At 43.2% G+C, this 27,154-nt stretch overlaps 1 protein-coding gene across 1 annotated transcript in view; it reads left to right on the plus strand.

The window, feature by feature from the left end:
• Positions 1-21,376, plus strand: part of LOC147097276 (dnaJ homolog subfamily A member 1-like) — a 40,992-nt gene extending 19,616 nt beyond the window's left edge. The window contains exons 3-8 of the mRNA XM_085972093.1: positions 7,234-7,414; positions 13,460-13,564; positions 15,486-15,713; positions 15,818-16,048; positions 18,147-18,247; positions 20,741-21,376. Coding sequence (XP_085828219.1) covers positions 7,234-7,414; positions 13,460-13,564; positions 15,486-15,713; positions 15,818-16,048; positions 18,147-18,247; positions 20,741-20,953 — 1,059 coding nt within the window. The 3' untranslated portion in view covers positions 20,954-21,376. The remainder of the gene's footprint in view (positions 1-7,233; positions 7,415-13,459; positions 13,565-15,485; positions 15,714-15,817; positions 16,049-18,146; positions 18,248-20,740) is intronic.
• The last annotated feature ends 5,778 nt before the right edge of the window (positions 21,377-27,154 follow it).

Genomic DNA, 27,154 nt, shown 5'->3' on the forward strand with positions numbered 1-27,154 from the left:
TCTATATGCCTGACAGAGCAAACCTGATCAAGGCCACCCGCCCCTTTGAGCGCCTGAGTGTCGACTTTAAAGGGCCCCTCCCCTCCTCTGACCGTAATGTGTACTTCCTCAACATAGTTGATGAGTACTCCCGTTTCCCTTTCGCCATCCCCTGCCCGGACATGACCACCGCTACGGTCATTAAATGCCTGCACAACCTCTTTGCTTTGTTCGGTTTTCCCAGCTATATTCATAGCGACCGGGACTCGTCCTTCATAAGCGACGAACTCCGTCAGTACCTGCTCATGAGAGGTATTGCCTCAAGCCGGACCACCAGGTACAACCCCCAGGGGAACGGACAGGTTGAAAGAGAGAACGCGACGGTCTGGAAGGCGGCCCTCCTAGCCTTAAAATCTAGGGGCCTTCCGACCTCCCGTTGGCAGGATGTCCTACCTGATGCGCTCCACTCCATCCGGTCACTGCTGTGTACTGCCACCAACGCCACCCCCCATGAGCGAATGTTTGTTTTTCCCCGGAGGTCCACATCCGGTACCTCACTACCACACTGGCTGACGTCCCCAGGGCCCGTCCTGCTGAGGAAGCATGTAAGGTCCCACAAAACGGCTCCCCTGGTAGAGAAGGTTCACCTCCTCCATGCCAACCCCCAGTACGCCTACGTGGCATACTCGGACGGGCGGGAGGATATAGTCTCCATTAGAGATCTGGCACCCTCAGGGTCCACTGACCCGTCACCATTGCCCTCCACCACGACCCCCTTCGACACGGCCCAAAATTCAGTAGACCCAATTCTCACCCCTGTCCATTCCACCCCAGTAGACGGCATGCCGCGACCCCAGGACCCGCCGGAGTCCACTCGCCCACCCAACACCAAAGGGGACGATACGCCGGTGCTCGATCCCGTTCAAGACGCGTCGTTGGAAGCTGTACCATCTCAACCGTCGCCACGAAGATCTCGACGGCAAACGAGGCCGCCCGACAGACTCACCTACTCGAACTTTTGATACACTTCACCCCGCCGGACTTAATTTTAAACGAGGGGTGAATGTGGTAAACCACTGTCGTTCACTGTGTTCACTATTGTTGTTGTTGTTGTCGTCGTTTACTCTTGTTTCACTGTTATACCTGACTATGCCTCAGCTGACTCCGCCCTTGGCTACCTGGTATAAGGACGGCTGCACGGCAGCTCTCTGCCATTCGGTCGTCCACTAGAGGCATAGTCCTGATCTGTTTGTAGTTGCATTCAGTAGTTAATAAAAGCCTGTCGTTCTGAACTCTACTCAGCCTTTTATTAGAATCGATAGCGCATCAACTTGTGCCTTGTAAATGGTGGAAAGGCTTTGGGGAGTCAGGAGGTGAGTCACTCACTGTAGAATACCCAGCCTATGACCTGCACTTGTAGCCACAGTATTTATATGGCTTGTCCAGTTAAGTCTCTAGTCAATGGTGACCCCCTAGGATGTTGATTGTGGGGGATTCTGCAATGGTAATGCCGTTGAATGTCAGGAGATGGTTAGACTCTCATGTTGGAGATGGTCTTTGCCTGGCACTTGTGTGGCACGAATGTTACTCGCCACTTGTCAGCCCAAGCCTAGATGTTGTCCAGCTCTTGCTGCATGCGGGCACGGACTGCTTCATTATCTGAGGAATTGTGAATGGAGCTGAACACTGCAATCATCAGTGAACATCCCCACTTCTGACCTTATGAAGCAGCTGAAGATAGCTGGTTCTGGAATGCTACCCTGAAGAACTCCTGTAGCGATGTCCTGAGGCTGAGATGATTGGCCTCCAACTATCGCAACCATCTTTCTTTATGCAAGGTATGACTCCAGCCACTGGGGACCTTCCTCCTAATCCCCATTGACTTCAGTTTCACCAGGGCTACTTGGTGTTACACTCAGTCCAATGCTGCCTTGATGTCAAGGGCAGTCACCTCCTCGGCTACATGCTCTCCCTTGGTGACATCATCTGCAGCGATGGGGTTAGTTTCCACATGTAGGCTGATGACACACAGCTCTGCCTCCACCAGCTCTGTCGACCCCTCCACTGCCTCTGTTGTTAAACTGCTTGTCTGACATTCAGTCTTAGTTGAGACATAATTTTCTGCAGGCTAAATATTGGGTAAACGAAAACCATAGTTTTCAGCCCCCACCACAAACTCCATACCCATGCCTCCCTCGCTGGTCGCTGTCTCCGACTGTTTGCAACCTTGATGTCCTATATGACCATGAGCAAAGCTTCCGACCCCTTATTATCTACATCACAAAGACCGCCAGTAGTTTCATGGTCACTATTATTGACACTAGCTTTTTATTCCAGATTTATTTAATTAACTGAATTTAAATTCCCCAGCTGCCATGGGATTTGAACTTGTGTCTCCGGATCATTAGTCCAGGCCCCTGGATTACTAGTACGATAGCAAAATACTGCGGATGCTGGAAATCCGAAATAACAACAGAAAATGCTGGAAAAACTCAGCAGGCCAGGCAACATCCGTGGAGAGAGAAATCGAGTACCTTGGATTACTAGTCCAGTAACATTACCACTATGCCATCGTTCCCAATGGACGCCCTAATTGTTTTGTCCAAAATTTTACATCAGTTGAGCTTATAACATCTGTAGATCTTTATCTTATTAAAAAAATTGTGTCTGTACTCCTTTTAACGTTCTGTTTTTCCCATTATAATTTCCTATGTCCACATTTAAAATTGAGTTTTGCCTACATAAAGTTGCCATGCTGTAGTTACACAATCTGGCTGCTAGGTGGCTTTGAACTTCTTCGCAGTCCCTCTGAAAAGTTTGAGTTTCCAGCAGTCATCCTGTTTTATCCCTGTGAGCTTTGTTTTCATGTTTTAAGTTGGAGGTTTTTTTCCCACATGTAATTTTAGTTTACTAATCGATCTCCCATGGTGATGCACATGGGGAGTCAAGACCAAGTGTTATCCTCAGATGAAGCAGGGTTAGAGGGCACATAACAACTGAACTAATGAATACGTATAATTCAGTCTCCATTTTAAAATCATAGAAATTTATAGAAATAAGGATAGAATCTATGTCCACATTTTTACTGGAAACTGTTTATGTAAAATTGTCGCCCTGTAATTATACACTGCTGCCAGTAGTGATGCTAGAGGAACCGAGGGGAAAGCGGGAGCAGTAGGAGATGACATTCAAATGACCCTGAGCCCTACTACTTCCCCTTTGAGCTATCCACTCGATCCCTGTATTTTCCCTTCTCTTCCCCCTCCTTCTAAGGCATCGTACCTGGAAATCCACATTGACCTACATTTGTTTCTGCTCCACCAACACCTTGATTTTTAAAATTCTCATCCTTGTGTTTAAGTCCTTTCATTGCCTCACCCCTCCCTATTTCTGTAACCTCATCCAGCTCTACAACCCTCCGAGAACTCTACATTCCTCCAACTCTGGCCTCGTGTATCCCTCACTTCCTTCACCCCACTACGTGCCTTCAGCCATCTCGGTCCTAAGCTTTGGAATTTTTTCCCTAAACCTCTTTGCCTCTTCACCTCTCTCTCCTCCTTTAAAACTTACCTCTTTGACCAAGTGTTTAATCCCCTGTCCTAATGTCTCCTTCTTTGCCTTTGTGACAAATTCTGTCTGATTACTCCTATGAAGCACCTTGGGATGTTTTACTATGTTAAAGGTGCTATATAAATTCAAGTTATTTATTGGGAAGCAGGTATTTAATTGCAGAATATACTTTGGTCACTGATGACCTGCTTCGTGATGGAGTGCAAGACCTTTTGGCTCGTTGTCCAAGGAATTGTGTACAGGAGTTCACCGAACTAGGTGCTATCTGTACTTCTCTGGGCTTTATGGGAATCCTGCCGTGCAAAGACAAATGCAATGTCTCTCATTCTGATGCAGATTGTCCATTGGGAAAGAGGTGAAACTGTTTTCACAGGTGAACAATGCATCAACTGCCTGCTTGATCTGTCTGTGAGCTGCAGGTCGAATGATGTTGCCAATGTCCTTTGTAGCAGCTTTGAATGAGTCATAAGTGTTGAGGGTTCTGGTGACCTTCATTGATACTGGCAGTGCCAAACCTCTGCTGGAGATTGACTGCAGATCATTTTCCAGGAAAAGTGAAGCTCAGTGTGCAAAAATAATTCTCCTCCGACATGTTAAAGGCCTTTGCCTGTCAATGACCGGCAATTCAGAATCACCAGTTTCTCAAAGTTGACTTTCTATTGGTGCAGTTCTTCCAGCAATTTCCACTTTATTCTGCTGAGATTTGGGCACAACGTACTCCTAATGAAACGCACTTGAAATTGTGCATGGTTTATCTACATCTCATTAGAATCACTTTGCATATTGTAAAATGAAACTGTTGCCTGCTTTTTGGCTCTTCCCTCCCTCCCTGACCTTGTGCAATGCATTGAGCTGAGGCCCAGTGATCAGATTCTGTCTGACTTCCTGACCTCGGGTGAGTATTTGGCAAATAATGAATGAACCACAGTATTGAACCTCCTAAATAGGAGGGACTTTCTCCAAACTCTCTCATAGCACCTGTGCCCAACTTACAAATCATCAGTGTTCTTTCTGCTGAATACTTTGTTAGGGTGCTGAGTGTCTCTCGGCAGGAATCTGTGGTGACCGTTGCAAGCATTTAGATTGCATGCTTCATCTAGAGACCACTGATTCTTTGATGAATTGGACCCTTCAGAACAAGTTCGCTGAGCTCTGAAATCCGGAAATGCCTTGATATTTGTGGGGGAGGTTTGTTTTAAGTCAATGGATTGGATCAAAAGCAAGTGCTAAAGTGTATTTATTTTAGAAATGATTTTGTTTATTGGTAATATTTGGGTGTGATGTCCCATTTAACAGTAGTATTCAGTGGATCAATGTCTACAACATAACTTGTTCATGTTTCACATGGCAACGCATGAAATCTTTTGCCCGCTATTGATGAGAAATGTAATTTTAAAGGCTCAGTCATATCCACGTTCACAAAACCTACTTTGAAAGTCAAACTTTATGAATGGCAGACCATGACAACCTGGAGTTTCAGTCTTATCTTTTGTAACATGTGCTCAAGTTCTTTTTAAACCTGCATGGTTTTTATGCCTTCGTTTTTTTGTTTGTTTCTTTGAGTCTTATTTCAGGTTGCAGATCTAGTGAGTCATGGTCTGTTACTATATCCTCGTTATTAACTTTGTTCTTTTTACTGTTCAGTCATAAGGAAAATCCCTATTTTTCTTGCCCTGCAAAACACCATCATTTATATCCTCTACTGTCTGATTTTTTTTTTCCCCCTTGACAACAACTATCTTTGTTTAGAGTTTGGCACTCTGTGTAGATGACCAAGGATACCCATCAATCTGGGCAGTTCTTTTGTCTAATAACTTCATTAAAGAACTCCTTTTAGAGAGCAGTGTCCTGGTTAAATATATTGTAAAATGGTCCTCATTAATTTTTTTCCCAGATTGCCCACTTTTGGAAGAAGTATTCCCAGGATAATTTCACTAAATTTTCTTTAGCTCTTAACTTAAAGGCTCCTTTTGGTTATTGCTGAGTTCCTTTTGTGCAAGTAGTTTAAAATAATTCCTAAAGATGAGAGAGCCTTTTTATGAATGAGTGACTTTACTTGGGCAAATCAGTTTAACAGTCTTCCGAAGGATTTCTTCTCAAATCATAGGCCAAAGAGAAAGTGTCTTCATAGAAACATAGAAGATAGGAGCAGGAGTAGGCCATTCGGCCCTTCGAGCCTGCTCTGCCATTCAATGAGATCATGGCTGATCATCCAAATTCAGTACCCTGTCCCTGCCTTCTCCCCATATCCCTTGATCCCTTTAGCCTTAAGAAATATATCCAGCTCCTTTTTGAATATATTTAATGAACTGGCCTCCACCGCCCTCTGTGGCAGAGAATTCCACAGGTTCACCACTCTCTGGGTGAAGAAATTCCTCCTCATTTCAGCCCTAAATGGCTTACCCCTTATCCTTAGACTATGACCCCTGGTTCTGGACTCCCCGGCCTTCAGAAACATCCTTTCTGCATCTAGTCTGTCCAGACCTGACTTTTTAACTGGGATGAATAAATTCTGTAGCTCATCCATTCGGTCTTTGACTGTTTGCCATTGCCTATCCACCGTCAACCCTTTGAGTGCCATTCCCCAATCAATCCTACCCAACTCGCTCCTCAGACCATCGTAGTTTTCTTTATTTAAATTGAGGACCCTAGTCTCTGAGTCAACTACTTCATTCTCCATCTTAATGAAGAATTCGATCATATTATGATCGCTCAGACCCAAGGGGCCTCGTCCAACAAGATTGCTAATTAATCCTTTCTCGTTACATAATACCCAGTCTAAGATGGCCTGATCTCTGGTTGGTTCCTCGACATATTGGTCCAGGAAACCATCCCGTAAACACTCCAGGAATTCCTCCTCCACAGTATTGTTACTAATTTGGTTGGCCCAATCTATATGTAGATTAAAGTCACCCATGATGACTGCTGTGCCCTTATTGCACGCTTCTTTAATTTCCCTTTTCATGCCATCCCCAACCTCCGCCTTTGGGAGGTCTATATACCACTCCCACTAATGTTTTTTTCCCCTTAGTATTTCCCAATTCTACCCATACAGATTCCACATCATCAGAGCTAATATCCTTCATTACAATTGTATTAATCCCTTCTTTAACCAGTAATGCTACCCCACCTCCCTTTCCTTTTTGCCTATCTTTCCTGAATATCGAATACCCCTGGATGTTGAGTTCCCAGTCTTGGCCATCCTTGAGCCACGTTTCCGTAATCCCAACCAAATCATATTCGTTTACCTCTATTTGCGCAGCCAATTCGTCCACCTTATTACAAATGCTCCTCGCATTAAGACACAAAGCCTTCAGGCTTGTTTTTTTAACGCTCTTAGACCTATTAGAATTATTATTTACTGTGGCCACGTTTGATTTAAACCGTTGATTTCTCTGACTGCCACTTTTGTTTTTCTCCTTCCTATCTTTTGCTTTTATCCCTGTTTCCCTTTCCTCTGTCTCCCTGCTCGGGTTCCCAACCCCCTGCCATTTTAGTTTAAACCCCCCTCCCCCCCCCCGATTAGTGGGGGGTTTAAACATAGGAGAATAACCCTGCCTTAAAATCTCTGTTTTATGTTGAATTATTGATTAGTGATGTTAGAAATGTTTACACTTGCGGTAGATAATTCAAATTTCTTTTGTTCCTTTTCTAGTTACTTTTTTTTCTTGCTTCTCTTAATAGTTCAAGCTTATAGCTCAAGCCTATGAGGTTTTGTCAGACCCGAAGAAGCGAGACCTCTATGACCAAGGTGGCGAACAAGCCATTAAAGAAGGAGGAGTAGGGGGTGGTGGTTTCTCCTCGCCCATGGACATCTTCGACATGTTCTTTGGTGGTGGTGGCAGAATGCAAAGGGAGAAAAGAGGTACATGAAGTCATTTCCCTAGTTCAATAGCGGTTTGGAAATGGGGGGAGAAATTTCACACAAATATACATTCTAGTAGAAAGACAAAATGGTTGGTAAGCAATTTTGTTACCTCATTTTTTCTTATAAGATTAACTTACAGTCTAGATGATACAAGATTGTGCCTGCAGTTTCCGCATATGGTGATTTAGTCTGGAAATACCTTGAAGGGAGGTGCTGGGTGGAGGACCGATAATCTCCCAGAAGGGAAAAGGTCAACCTGGCTGCTCTCTCGCCTAGCCACATGTTGTCAGACTAACTTGGAGGTGAGGTGCCGGCAGTTGACTTGGACCATATGTGATGTATGGAAATATCATTTTCTGTTATGGAAATATTATGGATATTTATCATTCACAGAAGGAACCTGCATTCAAAGGATAGCTTCTGACTTTGGTGGCAGTGTATTGGGACATTATCGAGTCCCAGTTTCTCTAATCTCGCCTCCGAACAAAAAAAATTAAGTGAGACAAATGATCGCATCCTTGGTCTCGCCTTGGTGAATTTCTTCTGCGGCCTCTCGGTGGCCTTGACTCCATCCTAAAGTAAAGCACCCAAAACTGGCCAGTTTCTAATTGCGGCCTAACCAATGATTCATAGCTTCATTTTGATTTTGTACTCTGTACCCCGTTTATTAAAACTGGGTGCCAATATGCTTTTGTTGTTCACAGCTTCTTCAACTTGTCTCCTCACTTTTAATTTTTTATCGGAAGCCCTAAATATCTCCGCTTCTCCAAGTTTCACCATGTGCAAGTCTACTCCTTATCCTTCCAAAATGTACGGCCTCCCATTTAGAATCATAGAATGGTTACTGCACAGAAGGAGGCCATTCGGCCCATCAAGACCGTGCCGGCTCTCTGCAAGAGCACTTCAGCTAGTCCCACTCCCCTGCCCCTTTCTAATGCTTGCCTGCTAACTGACATACAAAAAAGGAGATGGCTGTGCTGACTCCATATCTCTTCATGTGGCCACCTGTATGATGAGCTCACTTCAATGTAATTTCTAAGCATTAAGCAACAGTGTTGGAGAGTATACCTCCCAGGAAGCTGAACTCCGGTCACAGCAATCGGCTCTGTGCCGCCAAAGAGTGCTACGGATGAAGCGCCAGCTGATAAATCACCTTTTCTTTGTTGAGGCTGATCGGCTGAAGTTCTGCAATTTTCTTTCCTTCAGATACTTATCCAATTCCCTTTTGAACGCCGTGATTGAATCTGCCTCCACCACCCTCTCAGGCCGTGCATTCCAGATTCTTAACCACTCGCTGCATAAAAACGTTTTTTCTTGCATCACCTTTGGTTCTTTTGCCAATCACCTTAAATCTGTGTCCTCTGATTCTCGACCCTTCTGCCAATAGGAACAGTTTCCCTCTATCTACTCTGTCCAGATCCCTCATGATTTTGAACACCTCTATCAAATCTCTTCTCAATCTTCTCTGCTCCAAGGAGAACAACTCCAGCTTCTCCAGTCTATCCATGTAACTGAAGTCCCTCATTCCTGGAATCATTCTCGTAAATCTTTTCTGCACCCTCTTAACATCCTTCCTAAAGTGTGGTGTCCAGGATTGGACACAATACTCCAGTTGGGGCCGATCCAGTGTTTTATACAGGTGGTTCATAATTTCCACACTTTTGTACTCTATACCTCTATTTATGAAGCCCACGATCCCGTATGCTTTTTTAACTGCTTTCTCAACCTGCCCTGCCACCTTCAATGATTTGTGCACACATACCCCCAGGTCTCTCTCTTCATGCACCCCCTTTAGGATTTCTCCATATTAAATTGCATCTGGTGTCTACCTGCTCAATCTACTAATCTGTCTTTGCCCTCCCTGAGGTCATTTACAGTCCTCTTTAGTCAAACATGCTGCCTCTTTTTGTGTCATAATGCAAATTTTGAATTGTGCCTGTTAAACCCAAGGGAACCCCTGATCTTGCACAAAAGCGAAATACTGCAGATGCTGAAAATCTGAAATAAAAACAGAAAATGCTAGAAATACTCAACAGGCCAGGCAGCATCTGTGGAGAGAGACAGCGTTAACGTTTCAGGTCGATGACCATTCGTCAGAACTGGAAAAAGTTAGCAATGTAACAGGTTTTAAGCAAGTTCAGAAGCAGGGAAAGGGGGGAGGGGAAGAACAAACAAAAAGGGGAAGGTCTATGATTGGGTGGAAGGCAGGAGTGATTAAATGACAAAAGGGATGATGGTGCGAGGCAAAAGAGGATGGTAATAGGACAAGTAAAGAAACACAAGATGGGTCTAGAGGAGGTGTAAATGGGAATAGCAGAATCATTACCAACATCTGCTGTCTGGAAAAATGGGAGCAGTGGTTACAGTCTGAAATTGTTGAACTCGATGGTAAGTCCGGAAAGCTGCAAAGTGCCCAATCGAAAGATGGGATACTGTTCCTCGAGCTTCCATTGAGCTTCATTAGAGCAGTGTAAGAGGCCGAGGACAGAAATCATCTTGCGCTGGTAAGAGCACAGATTGCTTGCTTGCACCTGATGTGCATTTTTCTGGTCTCGCTTTTAATTCAACAGGCATTTCTTTTTGAAGTAAAAAGCACCAACACATGGAGTGTCTTTGTGGCCTATTAAACGCTGCCATTTTCCAGTAGACACTGGGCATGATGCTGCCTTCTATTTTTCAAGATGTATCTGTACTGCTAATGCTTGCCTGCTAACTGACATACAAAAAAGGAGATGGCTGTGCTGACTCCATATCTGTTCATGTGGCCACCTGTATGATGAGCTCACATCAGTGTCATTTCTAAGCATTAAGCACAGTGTTGGAGAGTATACCTCCCAGGAAGCTGAACTCCGGTCACAACTATGCCGCCAAAGAGTGCTACGGATGAAGCACCAGCTGATAAATCACCTTTTCTTTGTTGAGGCTGATCGGCTGAAGTTCTGCAGCTAAATTTGAAGGAGCAAATGGGCATTCCTACTGCAAGACCCCTTGTGACATTGTGGAACAGACCTTAGCGAGTTTAGAAGACATGTTTTTATATTTTCTTCACCCTGGTCATTTTAAAAGTTTTTCTCAACTTGTTTTAAAATTTGCAAATGCATTCGAAACCGAGGTTGAGATACAGGCCAGCGAGGCACCATGGGCAGTCAGCAACAAAGCAGCTTGTAACGGTTAATATTCAGGGACATCGGCCTCGTCCAGTTTCCATTGTGGTTTAGTACAGTCGGCACAACTCGAGTTACTTTCCTATTGAATCCAAGGATGGTTAGTTAAGATTAAGTAAATCTACAGTGTGTCATTTTTTCTGTTCACTTATCCATTTACTGTTCAATAAATTTATTTAGCAGTTTATAACCAAAGGCACAGTTTAGCAAAGTGGTCATTCTACCACCTTCCTGTAAGTCACAATACAACGATGAAGGTTTTCTCTTGGATAATTGGCCTCACTACAAATGACCAAGATATTGGGCCGGTCAGAGGGGTGTGAGCGTTCTCCTATGGCAGTGGTTTGAGATATTGAACCTGAACAAAATAATCGAGAGTAAAACATAAAGGCCTCTTTCATAATGTCCAACACTCTTCAATAACCTGTCAATGTTCTCTTTCCACCATTGCAAGATGAGTGCTTTGTTGTAATCAAGCTGTTGCATAGAAGGATAGTTTGTGTTTTGGGTCACGTAACACTTTAAAAGAATCATGAGTTATTAAGAGTGCCACTGACTGAACACTTAGACCCTGTTATGCCTTTTGTGTGCTTTGCATGCACCATATGTTGTACCCAATGACACAAGTCAAAACAAGTCTTCTCTATCGAGTGCTTGTCTTCTAAATCAACAGTTAGAGGTTCTTAGCTTTTTGGCCAGGAGCATTTTGTTTTCCAAGTTGTGTTTGTCAAACCAGTCTTAGTGACTGAAAAAACACTATGTTTAAAGAACTTCCATTGAGAGTTTGCATTGTTTTCTGGAATGACAGTCTGATGCACCACTATAGTGATTTTTGGGAGCGTTTCAACCACTTCCAAGATTATCTTGAGATGGCAAGTGAATTATGCAGTGATCCATCCAGCAATCAGGATGCTCTGGAGATTGAGACATTTCAGAAATATCACTGTGCTGGTGTTTGGGCCAAGGGCACAACATTTAAGTACCCTTTGTCTAATATTTTGCATGTTTTTTGGCTACTTTAATTCTTCCATGGTACATCAGTTAACAACCTGCTTCATTTGCGGAGATCATAACCCAGTTTAACTGGATTCAGTTGAGCTGGATTTTGCGGCCCCTACAGGTGCGTACATGCCCGTAAGGGTTGTGCAAGTTCCGGGTTTTCACACGCGAAGCGCAAGGCCTGCTTTTACCAGCGTAAGAGTTTAAATGAACATAAAAATACATTTTTTTAATCATTTAAACATTTAAAAAACCTACACAATAAGGTATGGTTATTTTAGCCCCTTTAAAACATTTAAATTTATTTTTCAGAAATGTAATTTATTTTAAATATTCAATTAAATGGCATTTTAATTTTTTTTTAAATTATTTTTTTAGAGGTATTCCCTGTAGTGTATGTACTTTGCAGAAGGAACTATATTCTGCAGCCCCTGTATACTGCAGTACCAGTAGTGACCACCCCTGTATATAAGCCTGTGTAGTAACTTTGCATAGTAGTTCCAGTTTTGTCTCCACTCAGTAAACACCTGTTGTAACCTACTCCTGCAGTCCGTGTCTCAATTACACACGGACATAATATTCCCATTCCTGCTTATGGGGTTTCTGTACATACAGAATCCCCATAAGCATGAATGGGGAAAGAGCGGGAGGGATGGGGATCCCCCATCTTTCATTCGTTGAGCCAGCCCATGTGATCCCAGGGGCGCTTGTGAACCGCCTGCGCCCCCTGGGATACCCAGAGAGGCCCAGGAGCGCAAGTCGCCGTGGATCCCGAGGCCCCAGGCAGGCGCGGAGCAGAGGCAATTCCCCACAGGAAGCCTCCGACTGCAAATTCAGGGCCATTGTTAAAGATTTCAGTCGATGTCTGTGCCTGGTGTCTAAAGGAGGGACCAAGCAAATCAATTCAAATGCAAACATCGTGTGGGATTTTTTTCAAGCGTGCTTAATTGGCAGCTTACTTTAAATTCAATCATTTAAATCTGCTTTTCTGTGTAGCTTTTGAAAGTACTTATCAATCTCTTGATCAGATTGGTGAGTCTGCCTGTAGCCTTCAGAGATGGTCACTTTAGATAGCTTCCATAGATGGTGAGAAAGGGAAAGGAACCATTGCATAAACATATTGCTTATATGATCGTTTAGTGCAGTGGTTAAAATTATTTTCAACTACTTGAGCTAGTTAAATTTACCAACCAAAGATATATTGGTACTGCTATTACTTGTTCTTTTACTCTTTTAATTAGTCCAAGTCTAGTCTAGTTTTCTGCTTTTCAAGGATAATCACACAAGATCATTTGATAAAACTAGGAGCTGAACTAAACTGAAGAGGTTCTCTATTCAATCTCTGGGCTTGCTATACATCACCTGCGTATATATATCTGGGCAAGTGAACACTCGAGACGTGGCAAGCTAGCGTTAACCTATAGAAGTAGCCTGAAACATGGAAACAAATAAAACTAGTGTATTTTTTAAAAAAGAAACCCAAAATGCTAACTTTATCTGACTGGCAAAAGATGGCATTGACTTACTGCATATACTTGGAAAGTAGCAAGGGGCATGAAGCTAACTTCTTAACCATTTCTATTATCTTTCCTCTTGTGTTCCTTACCAGTCCCACAATGCAATAAAATGAGATGGCACATTAACCCATTGATTTTTCTTATCCTCAGTCAACCTCCTTGAACTCTGTATGGACAACTATCTAGTTGTATGTCTACAAATAATTTAACTCTTAACTTTTCTCTATTAAAGTAATCCCATAATTAAATTTGATGCTTAAAAAAAAGTTCAGTTGTAAGATAATGTTTCGATAACTAAACTGAAATCAGCATTTGGATATATATTTTCACATGTTCTAACTGCATTGCCGATTTGTGTCTAGGCAAGGATGTTGTGCACCAGTTAGCTGTTTCACTTGAAGATATTTACAACGGTGCCACAAGGAAATTGGCATTGAAGAAAAATGTAATTTGTGACAAATGCGATGGTGGGTATACAAATTTCATTAAAAACTTTAAATAAACTGTTGTGAGGAAGTTGGGCTGAAGCTATAGCATGAAATAACACATACCAAACTGAAAACAACTGGTTAAAAGCGCAAAACAGCTGACACAACGCCACAGCTTGACAACTCAAAATGGCCTTGAATACACCTACGCATAGCTTGATAGATGGTGTAGAAGGGAGGGTTGTTTCGAGGATGGTGGAATGTGTTCTGGGGCAGGGGAAGCTGTACAGATGGGATGGGCTTCATCTAACCAGAACTGCAACCAAAGTCTATACAAAGAGTAAAAATAGAAAGAGGACAGGTGTAAACTAGTGAGATTGGGGGGAAGGGAGCAGCAGGAAATGTTGCAGCACTTGTGGACGAGATTGAAATAAGTATAGTGAAGGGCCGAGCGAGCTAACTGCAAGCTCAGGGGCGGGTTGAAGAGGAGGTTATGGAGAAACATACCTTAGCAGATAGAGAAATTGGAGCATGGTGAAGGAAAGATGCTGGAGTATTAATAGGCTGGGTTACACTGTTTGTTTATATGTTGACATACAGAGCATTAGAAATAGTCAAGGAACTGGAGACACTAATTAGAATGGGGAGCATGATGATGGAGGCTTGATAGAAACATGGCTTCTGCCGGGATACAAAATATTCTGTCTTTAAAAATTTTTGGAAGCAATATTAAAGGAAAAAGGGGAAGGGGATGGCCTTAATTAATTGGGTCACAATCAGAGAAACAGTTTTTTAATGATGGTGGTGTTCAGTTTAGAGTCTTTCTTGGTTGAGTCAAATAATGAATCTGTTACCATATTGAGAGTGCCTCATAGACAGCCAGATAGTGGGAAAGAAATAAATGATGGGATTTGGCAGTTTAGAGAGGTTTTCAGTAGTAATCGAGTTCTAATAATGAGGAACTCCAGCCATGGAATTAGTACAACAAAGATTCAGTAGAATGATACCAGCATTGAAAGGTTAGCTATCAAAAAATTGGTGCTTTATCACTGGAGTTAAAGGGGTTCCACTGATGTTTTTAAAATTCTGAAAGAGAGTAAGCAGTGAAAGATTGTTTGCTTGGTTGGTGAATTGGTAAAGAGAGGCCATAGATTGAGCATTAGCACTCAAAAATAGCGGGGGGGGGACTAGTTAGAATTTTGTTTAAATTATTGGAACATGGGATTAAAGTACATAGCTCCAGTTCAAAGGCACTGTGCTCCCCATGAACCCAGTTCAGAGGAAACCTCTTGCCGTTCATGCAGGCACTGTTCTCCTCCTCAATTCGACCTGATGCTCATCTTTCCCTGCCTTACCTATTTCAGACTGGCACTGTTCATCAAGCTGTCCATTCAAGCTGGCAATCTTCTCCCTTTTTTCATCTCCTTTCCCCCCCCTCCCCAAAGCCCAAGTTGATGCCTGTGCACTCCTTGCATTCCCCTCACGCTCCAATGCTGGGATTCTCCTCACTATTTCCTTCCTCCCCTCGCTCCTCCCTCCTGTTACTGCTGCTCTGAAGCGAATCAGTGCCACTACATGCCGAGTGGAAATTCCTAATCTTGCTTAAAGCAGAAGCAAGAGCCAGGAGCTATACTGATTTTTGGCTGTGAACGCTGCCCTGCAGGCGCTGGCAGTTAGCATGTGTGAAATGACTGGGTATGTTATAACATTCTGCTTTACCAATACCGTAACCACCAAGGGAATGGGCTGAGGTAATATTGTGGAGGTATTGGATGACAAACAATGGGGTGAACAATAAATCTTCATTAAATGAGCTAGAGTAAGCAATAACACGATGTACATTTTGAAAAGCTTTATGGCATGAAGTGTAAACTGATTGTACAGTGTTCTGTACAGCAAAAAGAGGAAAAAAAAGTTTAATTCCATGTTTTTCAATTTGCGTATTTAAAAAAAAACACAGGTTGTGGAGGCAAGAAAGGAGCTGTGGAAAAATGTCCAAACTGCAAAGGCCGAGGGATTGAAATCCGTGTCCAACAAATCGGACCTGGAATGGTGCAGCAGATTCAGACAATGTGCTCCGAATGTCACGGGCAGGGTGAACAGATTAATCCAAAAGACCGATGCAAGAATTGTAATGGACGCAAAATTGTGAAAGAGCGAAAATTACTGGATGTTTACATAGACAAAGGTAAATTAAGACAAGAAAGGATGCTGTGGTGCTTGGAGCTGTTCTGTATAATGATTTTATTAATGACTTCAGAAATTAAATACTCTGAAATGACTTTATTTAAGGTATGCAAGATGGGCAGAAGATAACCTTCCATGGAGAGGGGGATCAGGAGCCTGGATTGGAGCCTGGTGACGTCGTCGTTGTGCTTGATCAAAAGAACCATGACTTATTCCGAAGGCACGGAAATGACTTGATAATGAAAATGGAAGTCCTGCTAGTGGAAGCTTTATGTGGTTTCAAAAGAACAATTCAAACACTTGACACAAGGACACTTCTGATGACTTCAAAACCAGGTTAACATCAAAGAAAATACTATTTCTTTCTTGGCACTATATAAAGTTCTAAAACAATGATGTCCTCATATTACTGAAAACTCCATTTACCCTTTTCAGAATTGGTTTGACACAATTATACTATTTTCTATTTGGTTAGAATAGCACTTTAAAATTGACTTTGGTCTGTTTCTGCACTAGAACATTCTGTTTTTAAAAAATTCTGCATTCTAACTACCTCCTGTGCAAAACTGTTCTTTTAAATTATTTTTGTAATTCCTCTTGTTACTGTCGCACGGACCAGTGGAAACAATCTCATCAAGTTACCCTTCTCTGATTTAGTGGGGGGGAGAGGGGAAAGCGCCAACCTTTTACATCTTCTGCCTCTAATCCCTCATCCCTGGAAACATCCCATTCACCTTTCCCATTGCTTTTATATCTGGATATTCAGAACTGTATACAATACTCCATCTTTTGCTTAACAAAGCTCTTGTACAAGTTCAGCATTATACCCCTTACTATTGTATTCTGTCTTTAGGTAGATAAACTAACATTTTGTTGGCAGTGTATGGCTTTGACTGATTCTGCTGCCATTAATGTTTAATGACCTGTGTAGCTGCATACCAAGATCCCTGTGCTCCTTTATACCATTTAAAATCTTCATATTTAAGGGTTACATCCCTTTCCAATTGCTTCCAAAATGTATTGTGTGACATTTTTCTACATTGAACTGCATCTGCCACCTATCCTAAGTGATCTTGCAGTCTTTCACAATCCTAGTCAATACTTGCCATGACACCAAATAGGTGTCTTCAGAAAGTTTTGGTATTGGTTCCAGTTCAGATCATTAATTTACTCCTGGTAATGTCATTTTTGTAGTAATTTTTTATTTAAAAAGTTTAATTAACACAGCAAAGTGGGAATTTGAATCAAGGGGAAATTGATTAACTCTTGTTTCTCCAAGTGCTGACTAATTTCATCCTACATCCTAGATTCTAGAGGTAGAATTTCTGCAGTCTCCCAATCTCCTGCCGTAACTTTAGCAGAAACAGCCTTTACAGCCGTTTACCTTGTTTCTCCAGGGTTTCCATCAAAATGACAACGGGAGATGAGGAGTGCCTCCTACGGGAATTGTACCCCTGTAGTTTACCAACAACTAAGACTAACTGGCCTATAATGTTCTGGCTTATCCTTTTTTCCTTTATGGAAGAAGGATGTTGCATTAGCCACCCCCTAGTCCTCTGGTACAATTTTTCTTTCCAAAGACTTTGAAAATTGTAGTAAGCCTCTGTTTCTTCTCTAGATTCCCTTCAGATGGATCCTTGGATGTAAACAATCAGATTTTTTTGTTGGGCAAGGGTATTAAGGGTTACAGAACCAAGTGGGGTAGATGGAGTTAAGATACAGATCAACCATGGTCTAACTGAATGGCAGAACAGACTCGAGAGGCTGACTGGCGGCCTTTTCTTCCTTTTGTTTCTAGATCCTGGTGATTCTACCCAGCATTTGAATTAATTCCCTGATGTTATTCAGAGAGATAGTAAGCTCTGCAATCTTGACCTATCTGGTGATTCTACAATCCCAAAATTCATCATCTTTGTGAAGACTGAGACTGAATATTTCTGCCATTCTTTCACTCTCACTGCAAGGTTGCCCACTGCTACTTTGACTATCGTTATTGCTAATGATTTATATGAAGCCTCTTTAAATTAAATTCTCTCAAACCCTTGGCCCTTTTGTAGCTATATATATATATAAATTATATATTTGTCCTGGCTTTGTTTAATCTGTCCTGTAAGTGCTGAATGTTTTTTAGTTTCAAATTAGATCTAATGTCTCTTCATCCATGAAATTTCAGTATATTCCCTTTTTGTTCCCCTTTCTGTAATATGATTTGTACCCTTCGCCTCTCCATTGCTGATCTATAGGTCGATTTTTCCTACTTTTCCTTTCATTCAATCTGGGCAAGGCCACTTGTTCTGCTATATATTTTTTTCCAATCTAACCCTAACCCTTTTCCTCTTATTACCTGTAAAGGATCAATACAACATGTTGTACCAAATAGTCTGAGGGTTTTAATGTTCATTTTACTTTGAACCTGAATATTTGTCTTTTTTAGGTGAAGTTATAAAAGTGGGCAGCCTTAAAAGTGTTCTGAATGAAGGTATGCCTATTTACAGAGATCCATTTGAAAAAGGACAGCTGACCATTCAGTTCACGGTAAGTTTTACCACAGCATGGTTGAATTCCATATTCAGTTAGAGGGTGAGGAGGCTGTATCTCAAACAAGCGTGCTAAGCTTGAATAAAGGAGACTATGAAGGTATGAGAGCGGAATTGAGTAAAGTGGATTGGGAAAATAGGTTAAAGGATAAGACGATACATGATCAGTGGTGTACATTTAAGGAGTTATTTTACAAATTCCAAAAAAAGTATATTCCACTGAGAAAAAAAGGGTGTAAAAGAAAAGACAGCCATCCGTGGCTAAGTAAAGAAATTAAGGATAGTATTCGACTAAAAACAAGGGCATATAAGGTAGCCAAATCTAGTGGGAGGATAGAGGATTGGGAAAACTTTAAAAGACAGCAAAAAATAACAAAAAGATTGATTAAGAAAGGGAAGATACATTATGAAAGTAAATTAGCAAAAAATATAAAGACAGATAGTAAGAGTTTTTATAGTTATATAAAAAGAAAAAGGGTGGCTAAAGTAAATGTTGGTCCCTTAGAGGATGAGACCGGGAAATTAATGGTGGGAAATATGGAGATGGCAAAAACACTGAATGAATATTTTGTATCAGTCTTTACAGTAGAGGACACCAAGAATATCCCAACACTTGACAAGCAGGGGGGGAGGAGCTAAATACGATTAAAATCACTAAGGAAGTAGTACTTGGTAAAATAATGGGACTCAAGGCGGATAAATCACCTGGACCTGATGGCTTACATCCCAGGGTTTTGAGGGAAGTGGCGGTAGGGATTGTGGATGCATTGGTAATAATCTTCCAAAACTCCCTGGACTCAGCAAAGGTCCCGGCAGACTGGAAAACTGCTAATGTAACACCCTTATTTAAAAAGGGCAGTAGACAGAAGGCTGGAAACTATAGACCGGTTAGCCTAACATCTGTGGTAGGTAAAATTTTGGAGTCCATTATTAAGGAGACAGTAACAGGACATTTGGATAATCATAATTTAATAAGACAAAGTCAGCATGGTTTTATGAAGGGGAAGTCATGTTTGACAAATTTGCTGGAGTTCTTTGAGGAAGTAACATATAGGGTGGATAAAGGTGAACCAGTGGACGTAGTGTATTTAGACTTCCAAAAGGCATTTGACAAGGTGCCACACAAAAGATTATTGCTTAAGATAAAAAATCACGGGATTGGGGGTAATATTCTGGCATGGATAGAGGATTGGCTATCTAACAGAAGGCAGAGAGTTGGGATAAATGGTTCATATTCAGACTGGCAATCAGTAACCAGTGGTGTTCCGCAGGGGTCAGTGCTGGGTCCCCAACTCTTTACAATCTATATTAACGATTTGGAGGAGGGGACCGAGTGTAACACATCAAAGTTTGCAGATGATACTAAGATGGGAGGGAAAGTAGTGAGTGAGGAGGACATAAAAAACCTGCAAGGGGACATAGACAGGCTAAGTAAGTGGGCAGAGATTTGGCAGATGGAATACAATACTGGAAAGTGTGAGGTTATGCACTTTGGCAGGAAAAATCGTAGAGCAAGTTATTATCTTAATGGCAAGAAACTTGAAAGTACTGAAGTACAAAGGGATCTGGGGGTCCTGGTGCACGAAACTCAAAAGGTTAGTATGCAGGTGCAGCAAGTGATTAAGAAGGCCAATGGAATGTTGGCTTTCATTGCTAGGGGGATAGAATATAAAAATAGGGAGGTATTGCTTCAGTTGTACAAGGTATTGGTGAGACCGCACCTGGAATACTGCATACAGTTTTGGTGTCCATACTTAAGAAAGGACATACTTGCTCTCGAGTCAGTACAAAGAAGGTTCACTCGATTAATCCCGGGGATGAGGGGATGGACATATGAGGAGAGGTTGAGTAGATTGGGACTCTACTCATTGGAGTTCAGAAGAATGAGAGGCGATCTTATTGAAACATATAAGATTATGAAGGGGTTGGATCGGGTGGATGCAGGGAGGATGTTCCAGATGATGGGTGAAACTAGAACTAGGGGGCATAGTCTTAGAATAAGGGGCTGCTCTTTCAAAACTGAGATGAGGAGGAACTACTTCACTCAGAGGGTGGTAGGTCCATGGAATATGCTGCCCCAAAAAGCTGTCGAAGCTACATCATTACATAAATTTAAAACAGAAATAGACAGTTTCCTAGTAGAAAAGGGAATTAAGGGTTACGGGGAGCGGGCAGGAATTTGGACATGAGTCTGGGTTCGGATAGGTCATGGCCCTGTGGGTAGCGGAGCGGGCCCAGGGGCCGTGTAGCCTGATCCTGCTCCTGTTTTTCGTGTGTCTAATTCTGTTAGATTCAGGAGATGGTTCTGTGATAGTGGATTGGCGGTTAGGATCAGATCAGCCATGATCTTATTGAATGGCGGAGCAGGCTCGAGTGGCCAATTGGCCTACTCCTGTTCCTATTTCTTATGTTCTTATGTTCTTAGCATGTTCTGGTTACTGAAGATGCGGTTTATGATTGTTGTATGGTTATGTTCTTGCCTCGTCTACAGGTGAAGTTTCCAACTTCTGGCTGGATTCCACCACAAAACTTGACGGAGTTGGAGGATCTACTTCCCCCACGTCAAGAGCTGATAATCACTGATGACATGGAACAGGTGGAGTTAACAGAATGTCTCCTGGAGAAGCAACGCAAAGGATATTGTGGGGACGCATACGAGGAAGATCAAAAGCCGAGAGGAGGTGTTCAGTGTCAAACATCCTAAACAATGGGTAGTTAGTGTTAGAAAATAGACTGCAATGCATCAAAACTATTTTATTAAAAGCATTGCTTTGGTTATCCAGGAACAACAGACTGCTTTATATTTCTTGTACATCATACGCTTAAGCAGCTACAAGCTAGTACTAGTATATTTTCCCTTTATTTTGGTGGAGGAGAATACCTACTGCAGTTTTTTTTTGTTATCTAAGAATTTATCCTGTATTTATATGTACTGAAGCACTGTGTACTTTTCTTTGTCATAGTTTACCCAGTGTTTGACATATTTCTGTCTAAACTGAAGAATGTGATCATCAACAGGAGCCCATTCTACCGATGTCTAAATGTACTTCTGTTTGTCATCTCTGGTACTGCTCATAGGGTTATGGAGTTTTTCTTGTCTTCCAATATTAAACTGATCACTCATCTATATATGTGAGCCAGTGTATTTGAAATAATTCACTGTTGTGCCAAAAAAAACCATGCTGAATTTCACCTATTTAAAAAAAAAACTACAGTATCTTCTGAACATCATACAAACAATGGGACATTCAACAACTTGCCATTTATATAGCACCTTTTAACATAGTCATCCAAAGGTGCTTCACAAAAGAAAGAGACACAAGAGGTAGGAAAAGTGACTGAAGCATAAGTTTTTTGAAGGAAGGAGGGACCAGGTAGAAAAGATTCCAGCATCCAAGGCTTTTGAAGGCACTGCCACTGAAGGAGTGGAGGAGTAGGGAAATGCAAAGGACTGGATATATTTATTCATTTTTACATGTCCATTCCAGCACTGATACAGGTTTTTCCCAGCAGAAGAACATGTATAGGGGCACTGCTGCTATTTGGAGAATCTTTTGATAGCATGAGTTTCCACAGCAGTATGCTTTTAAACCTCGTTTCCATATCTGTCAGATTGACATCAAGAAAGCTTGTGCTGTATCAGATTTTTGATACAATTTTCCCCTCAAAGAAAACTTAGTTCACTGCAGCAGCACAGTGATACAAGTATTGTGTTTACAATACCAGTTTGAGCAGACCAATAGCCCTCAGAAAATGATGGCACTGAAATCTTCACCATTTGTGAATAATGGAACAATTGTGTTAGAAATGGTAATGAGTATTATAGGAAACAGGTGGGAGATCAACTGACGGGTCAGTGAGGAGAGTGGGTTACAGTCGGAGTACCTTGAATACTTTCCCATTATTATGTAATATATATCTAATGTGTCGCAACAACAACTTGCATTTATATAGTGCCTTTAAAATGTCCCACGGTGCGTCACAGGACCGTAATCATACAAAACTTGACAGAGCCAAAGGAGAGGTTACCAAATACTTGGACAAAGAGGTAGGTTTAAGGAACGTCTTAAAAGGAGAAGAGAGCAGCGAAGAGGTTTGGGGAGGGAATTTTGAAGCTTGGGGCCTAGACAGTTGTCTGCACAGCCGTTAATGGTGGGTGAAGGAAGTAGGGGATGCATAAGAGGCCAGAGTTGGAGGAGGGTTGTAGGGCTGAAGGAGGTTAGAGATAGGAAGGGGCAAGGCTGTGTAGAGAGATTGAGCACGATGAGAGTTTTTAAGATTGAGGCATTGGACCAGGAGTCAATGTAGGTCAGCAAGCACAGGGGTAATGGGCAACATGCCCTCTAGCAGTGCAGTTGCGTAGCTTTCTGCCGGCCCTGACCGGCTTTTTCAATGTCCAGTTTTGCATATGCACGTAACTGAATGGGCCACGCAGCCCCATAAAGGGGCCAAGTACCCAAAATAAAATTAGGGGCAACATTGGTGATGGGTAAACGGGACTTGGTGCGAGTTAGACTACAGGCAGCAAGTCTTGGATGAGCTCAAGTTTATGGAGGGTGGAAAATAGGAGGCCGGCCAAGAGAGCATTGGAATAGTCAAGTGTGGAGTTAACAAAAGCCCTCTTTCACAAGTTCCTCTATCAGTTTAGTGCACATGCTGAAAAAGTGTACAAAATGTGAAGTGATTATATACTTACCCTGAGAATACCAGAATTCTGATGCAAGGTGAGAATGTTGGCAATTAAACTGATTTGTATATAACACTGCAGAGAGCTCTGTGTAAAACTTAAATTATACGGCGGGGGGGTGGGGTGGGATGGGGAAGACTGCGGCCATGAAGGGATTTATAAGAGATTAAACTGGAAGCTTTGGGACCAGGAGCTGATGTAGGTTAGCAAGAAGAGAAGTAATGGATGAGCGGGACTTGGTGCAGGATAGGATATGGGCACCAAAGTTTTGGATGAGCTGAAGTTTAGAGGATGGGAGACCGTTGGACTTGTTGGGGGAAAAATTTGGTAGCTTAGCGCTGCCCGTTAGCGCCTGCAGGGGGCGGTAATGGGGCGCTGATGCAGTAGCACCAGGGTGAGGCAAATCCAGTGCCGCATGGCAAATTCCCCCCCCCCAGGTTACGAGGTACCGCTGGGGTCTTCAATGCCAGGCAGATTGTAACGAATGCTCACTGAGCGCCCGATCTGGATAATTCATTGTCGCCATTAGCGCCTCAACTAGACAGCGACAGGGAGAGCTGACATGCAGCTGCAGGAAGCTGGCTCCAGCAACGTTATTTAAAGACATCAGCATTAATCGCTCAACTGTCAGGGCAGGTTAGTTTCAGTGGTTTCTTGTCAGTTTCACCCAATGGAACAGTTTGAGTAATTTCAAGCTTTTGTATCAGCAGTCTTTTGGCAAGTGCAAAGTAGCTACATTTATTGCTCAAAGGTTGAAACTGCTACACTTGGCAACATTAATGGGGGCTGTACTGGCGCCACTTCACCCTCCAGGATCTACGGCGGAGGGAATGTAGGCAGCGAGAAATAAGGGAACATGTGCACAAAGATGAGGAGGGACATCAGGGCTCTCACCAAGAACCCTACCCTCCGAGGGTACTCCAACAGCACCTATCCTACCTTCAATTAAGCGAGGAGCAGTGCATTAGATGGCTCCGCATCACCAAGGTGGTGGTCACAGAACTCTGCCACCTCCTCCAAACAGACCTCCAGCCTCACACCAGGATGACTTAAACCCCAGATCCCTTTTGCTCACCACATACCCATCATACCCATATGTCATGTCATATCACAGCATCCTCCTGGGCACAAAGGTGAAATGAGAGACCACAAAATATTGCAAACTCCATTAATAAATTTATGCATATATCACACATATCACATTCATTCTAATAACTAATGACCCGTGTGCCTGCCATAGTTGAATAGCTGTCATTGTATGCAAGGCATGAGATGTGGGTGTGAGTGTTAGTAGGTAGAGATTGTTGGTGGGTGAGCGCTGGGGGTGTGGTGCTTTGGGCAGTGTGTGAAGCTTGTGGTACAGATGGTGGTATGTAGCATTTGTTGAAGCATTCACTCACCCTGACCACCCGCGTGAGGTGGATCTGTCATGAGCACACCTGCTTCAGTCCTCTGGCTCCTTCTCCTTGCTGAGGCAGCTACACAGGCAACAATGCTGAGAATGAGGTGCTGCAGTATCAATGAACCTCCCCTTTAAGTACCATCCACGCCAAGGCCTTGGACAACGTGGACCACTTTCCATACCTCGGGAGCCTACTGTTAACAATGGCAGACGTCGACGACGAAGTCCAACACCGCTTTCAGTGTGCCAGTGCAGCCTTCGGTCACCTGAGGAAGAGTGTTTGAAGACCAGGACCTCAAACCCGGCACTAAGCTCATGGTCTACAGAGCAGTAGTAATACCTGCCCTCCTGTATGCCTCAGAGACATGGACCATGTACAGCAGGCACCTCAAAGCACTGGAGAGGTACCACCAATGCTGCCTCCGCAAGATCCTGCAAATCCACTGGTAGGATAGGCGCACCGTCAGTGTTCTTGCTCAGGCCAACATCCCCAGCATCGAAGCTTTGACCGCGCGCGATCAGCTCCGATGGACGGGTCACATCGTCCGCATGCCCAATATGAGACTCCCAAAACAAGCACTCTACTCGGAGCTCCGACATGGCAACAGAGCCCCAGGTGGGCAGAAGAAACGCTTCAAGGACACCCTCAAAGCCTCCTTGAAAAAGTGCAACATCCCCACCGACACCTGGGAATCCCTGGCCCAAGACCGCACAAAGTGGAGGAGAAGCATCCGGGAAGGCGGCGAACACCTCGAGTCTCTTCGCCGGGAGCAAGCGGAAGCCAAGCACAAGCAGCGCACGTCAACCCAAGCACCCCATCCACCCGCCCCTTCAACCACCGTCTGCCCCACCTGTGACAGAGACTGTAGGTCCCGCATTGGACTCATCAGTCACCCGAGAACTCATTTTTAATGTGGAAGCAAGTCATCCTCGGTTCCGAGGGACTGCCTAAGAAGAAGGAAGACGACTGGGAAAAGCCTGTGGCAATGATGAGTTGAGATTAGACTGTACCCAATATTGGTTCACCCTTTCAGTGCAACACCACTGAGCTAGGCCTTTAAGACTTGAATTCGCGCTCCAATCATTTCTTTGAACAGTGAGCATGAATTTTGCGTGCAGTCTAAAGCATTAGCGCCTGGTGCTAATTCTCAAACTTTTCTAAAGATACCACCCATTCCTAGGCTATAATGAATTTCTAGCCCGTTGAGTCTACAAGTGACAAAGGTAGCAGATGGAATGAGGCATAGGCAGTGGATGCGTGATGTTACACAGATGGAGGTAGGTTTGTGATGGAGAGGACACGGGGTCGGAAGCTCAGCTTGGAATTGAACGGCAACAGTCTGGTTCAAGCTGAGACTGGGGAGGGGGATGGAATCAGGGCAAGAATTTGTAGCATCGGCTGAAGATGATGGCTTTGGTCTTCCCAATATTTAACTGGAAGTAATTGTAGCTCATTCAAGACTGGATATCAGATGAGCCGTCAGGTAGCACATAGGTGGAGGAGCTGCAGAGCTGGATACCGTCTGTGCACATGTGGAAACTGACCCAATGTCATGATGTTGCCAAGGGAGAGCATGTAGATGAAGAGGGAACCAAGGATAGATCCTTGGAGTACTCCAGACGTAATGATAACAGTACAGGGATGGGAAGAGAAGCTGGAGAAGCTGCAGCTACAATTAGATAAGAGTGGAACCAAGTGGAGCAGTCCAGCCGAGCTGGATGTCGGAGGAAAAGCGCTGGAGGAAATAGTGTAGTCGACAGTGCCAAACTCTGTAGGAAGGATGAGGGAAATGCACCATGGTAAGCCAACCGAGGATGTCATTTATTAAGGTTGTTTCAGTGTTGTGGCAGGGATGCAAACCTGATTCGGGAGATTCTGAAGTTGCAGGAAAGATGGGCATGAATTTGGACTCGAGAGGAAAGGGAGGTTGGAGATGGTGCAGTAGTTTGCAAGGACAGAGATGGTCATTTTGAAAAGGAGGGGGACTAGTATACGAGGGGAGGGAACCATTTACAGAGTCAGCTAGCATGGGGGCCAGGAGCAGAAGTTAGATGGTTGTACGTTTAGTGGGACTAGGGTCAAGGGAGTAGGAAGTGGATCCTGGACAGGATGAGCTCAGAGAACATGAGGGGAGATGAGAGAAATTAGAAAGATACAGGGTCAGGGCTAGGGTAGCGTGAGCCTCGGGAGAGGTTTGACTTGGTGGGAAATGCGGAAGCAGCTGAAAAAAAGAGTGGGAGTGTTTGTAGAACCTACTTTGATCATGTCCAGTCTGAGGTATCACGATGCTGGAGTGTTCTGGTTAGACCATACCACGTGTACTGTGTCTTGTTGCGTCCAGTTCTAATCATTGAGATACAAGAGACATCTAAGCTTTGGAGGTGATGCAACTAAAAGCCACACGTCCCATTCCCAACATGAAATAACAAGTTATGCAGAATAACTGGGAAAACATGGGTTTTTCAGCCTTAAGGGAGGCGAGTGAGAGGTATGTTATAGAGGTATACAAGATAGCAAATGGTGTAGAACAGGTAAATGCAAAACTCTACTACAAACCAAACTGTGTCAGTAGGACGGAGGCAGGGGGAATAAGAGGTGCGAACTAGTGAAAGGAAAATTTAGGACTACTGTCGGAGTTTTTCTTCACACAAGACTGAAACAACACGTGGAATGAGCCTTCGGTTGGATAGTGGATGCAAACATGCCAGAATCATTTTAAGAAACTTATTGGAAAGTTGGGTACAGTGAGGGGGGTTGTAGGGTCTATCTGGAGGGCTGAGCAATGTTAGGCCTTCCTCATATGTATATACTTTGT

Source organism: Somniosus microcephalus, chromosome 32 (genome assembly GCF_052327205.1).
Source record: "Somniosus microcephalus isolate GS21.2 chromosome 32, FLI_Smic_1.0, whole genome shotgun sequence".
NCBI lineage: Eukaryota > Metazoa > Chordata > Chondrichthyes > Squaliformes > Somniosidae > Somniosus > Somniosus microcephalus.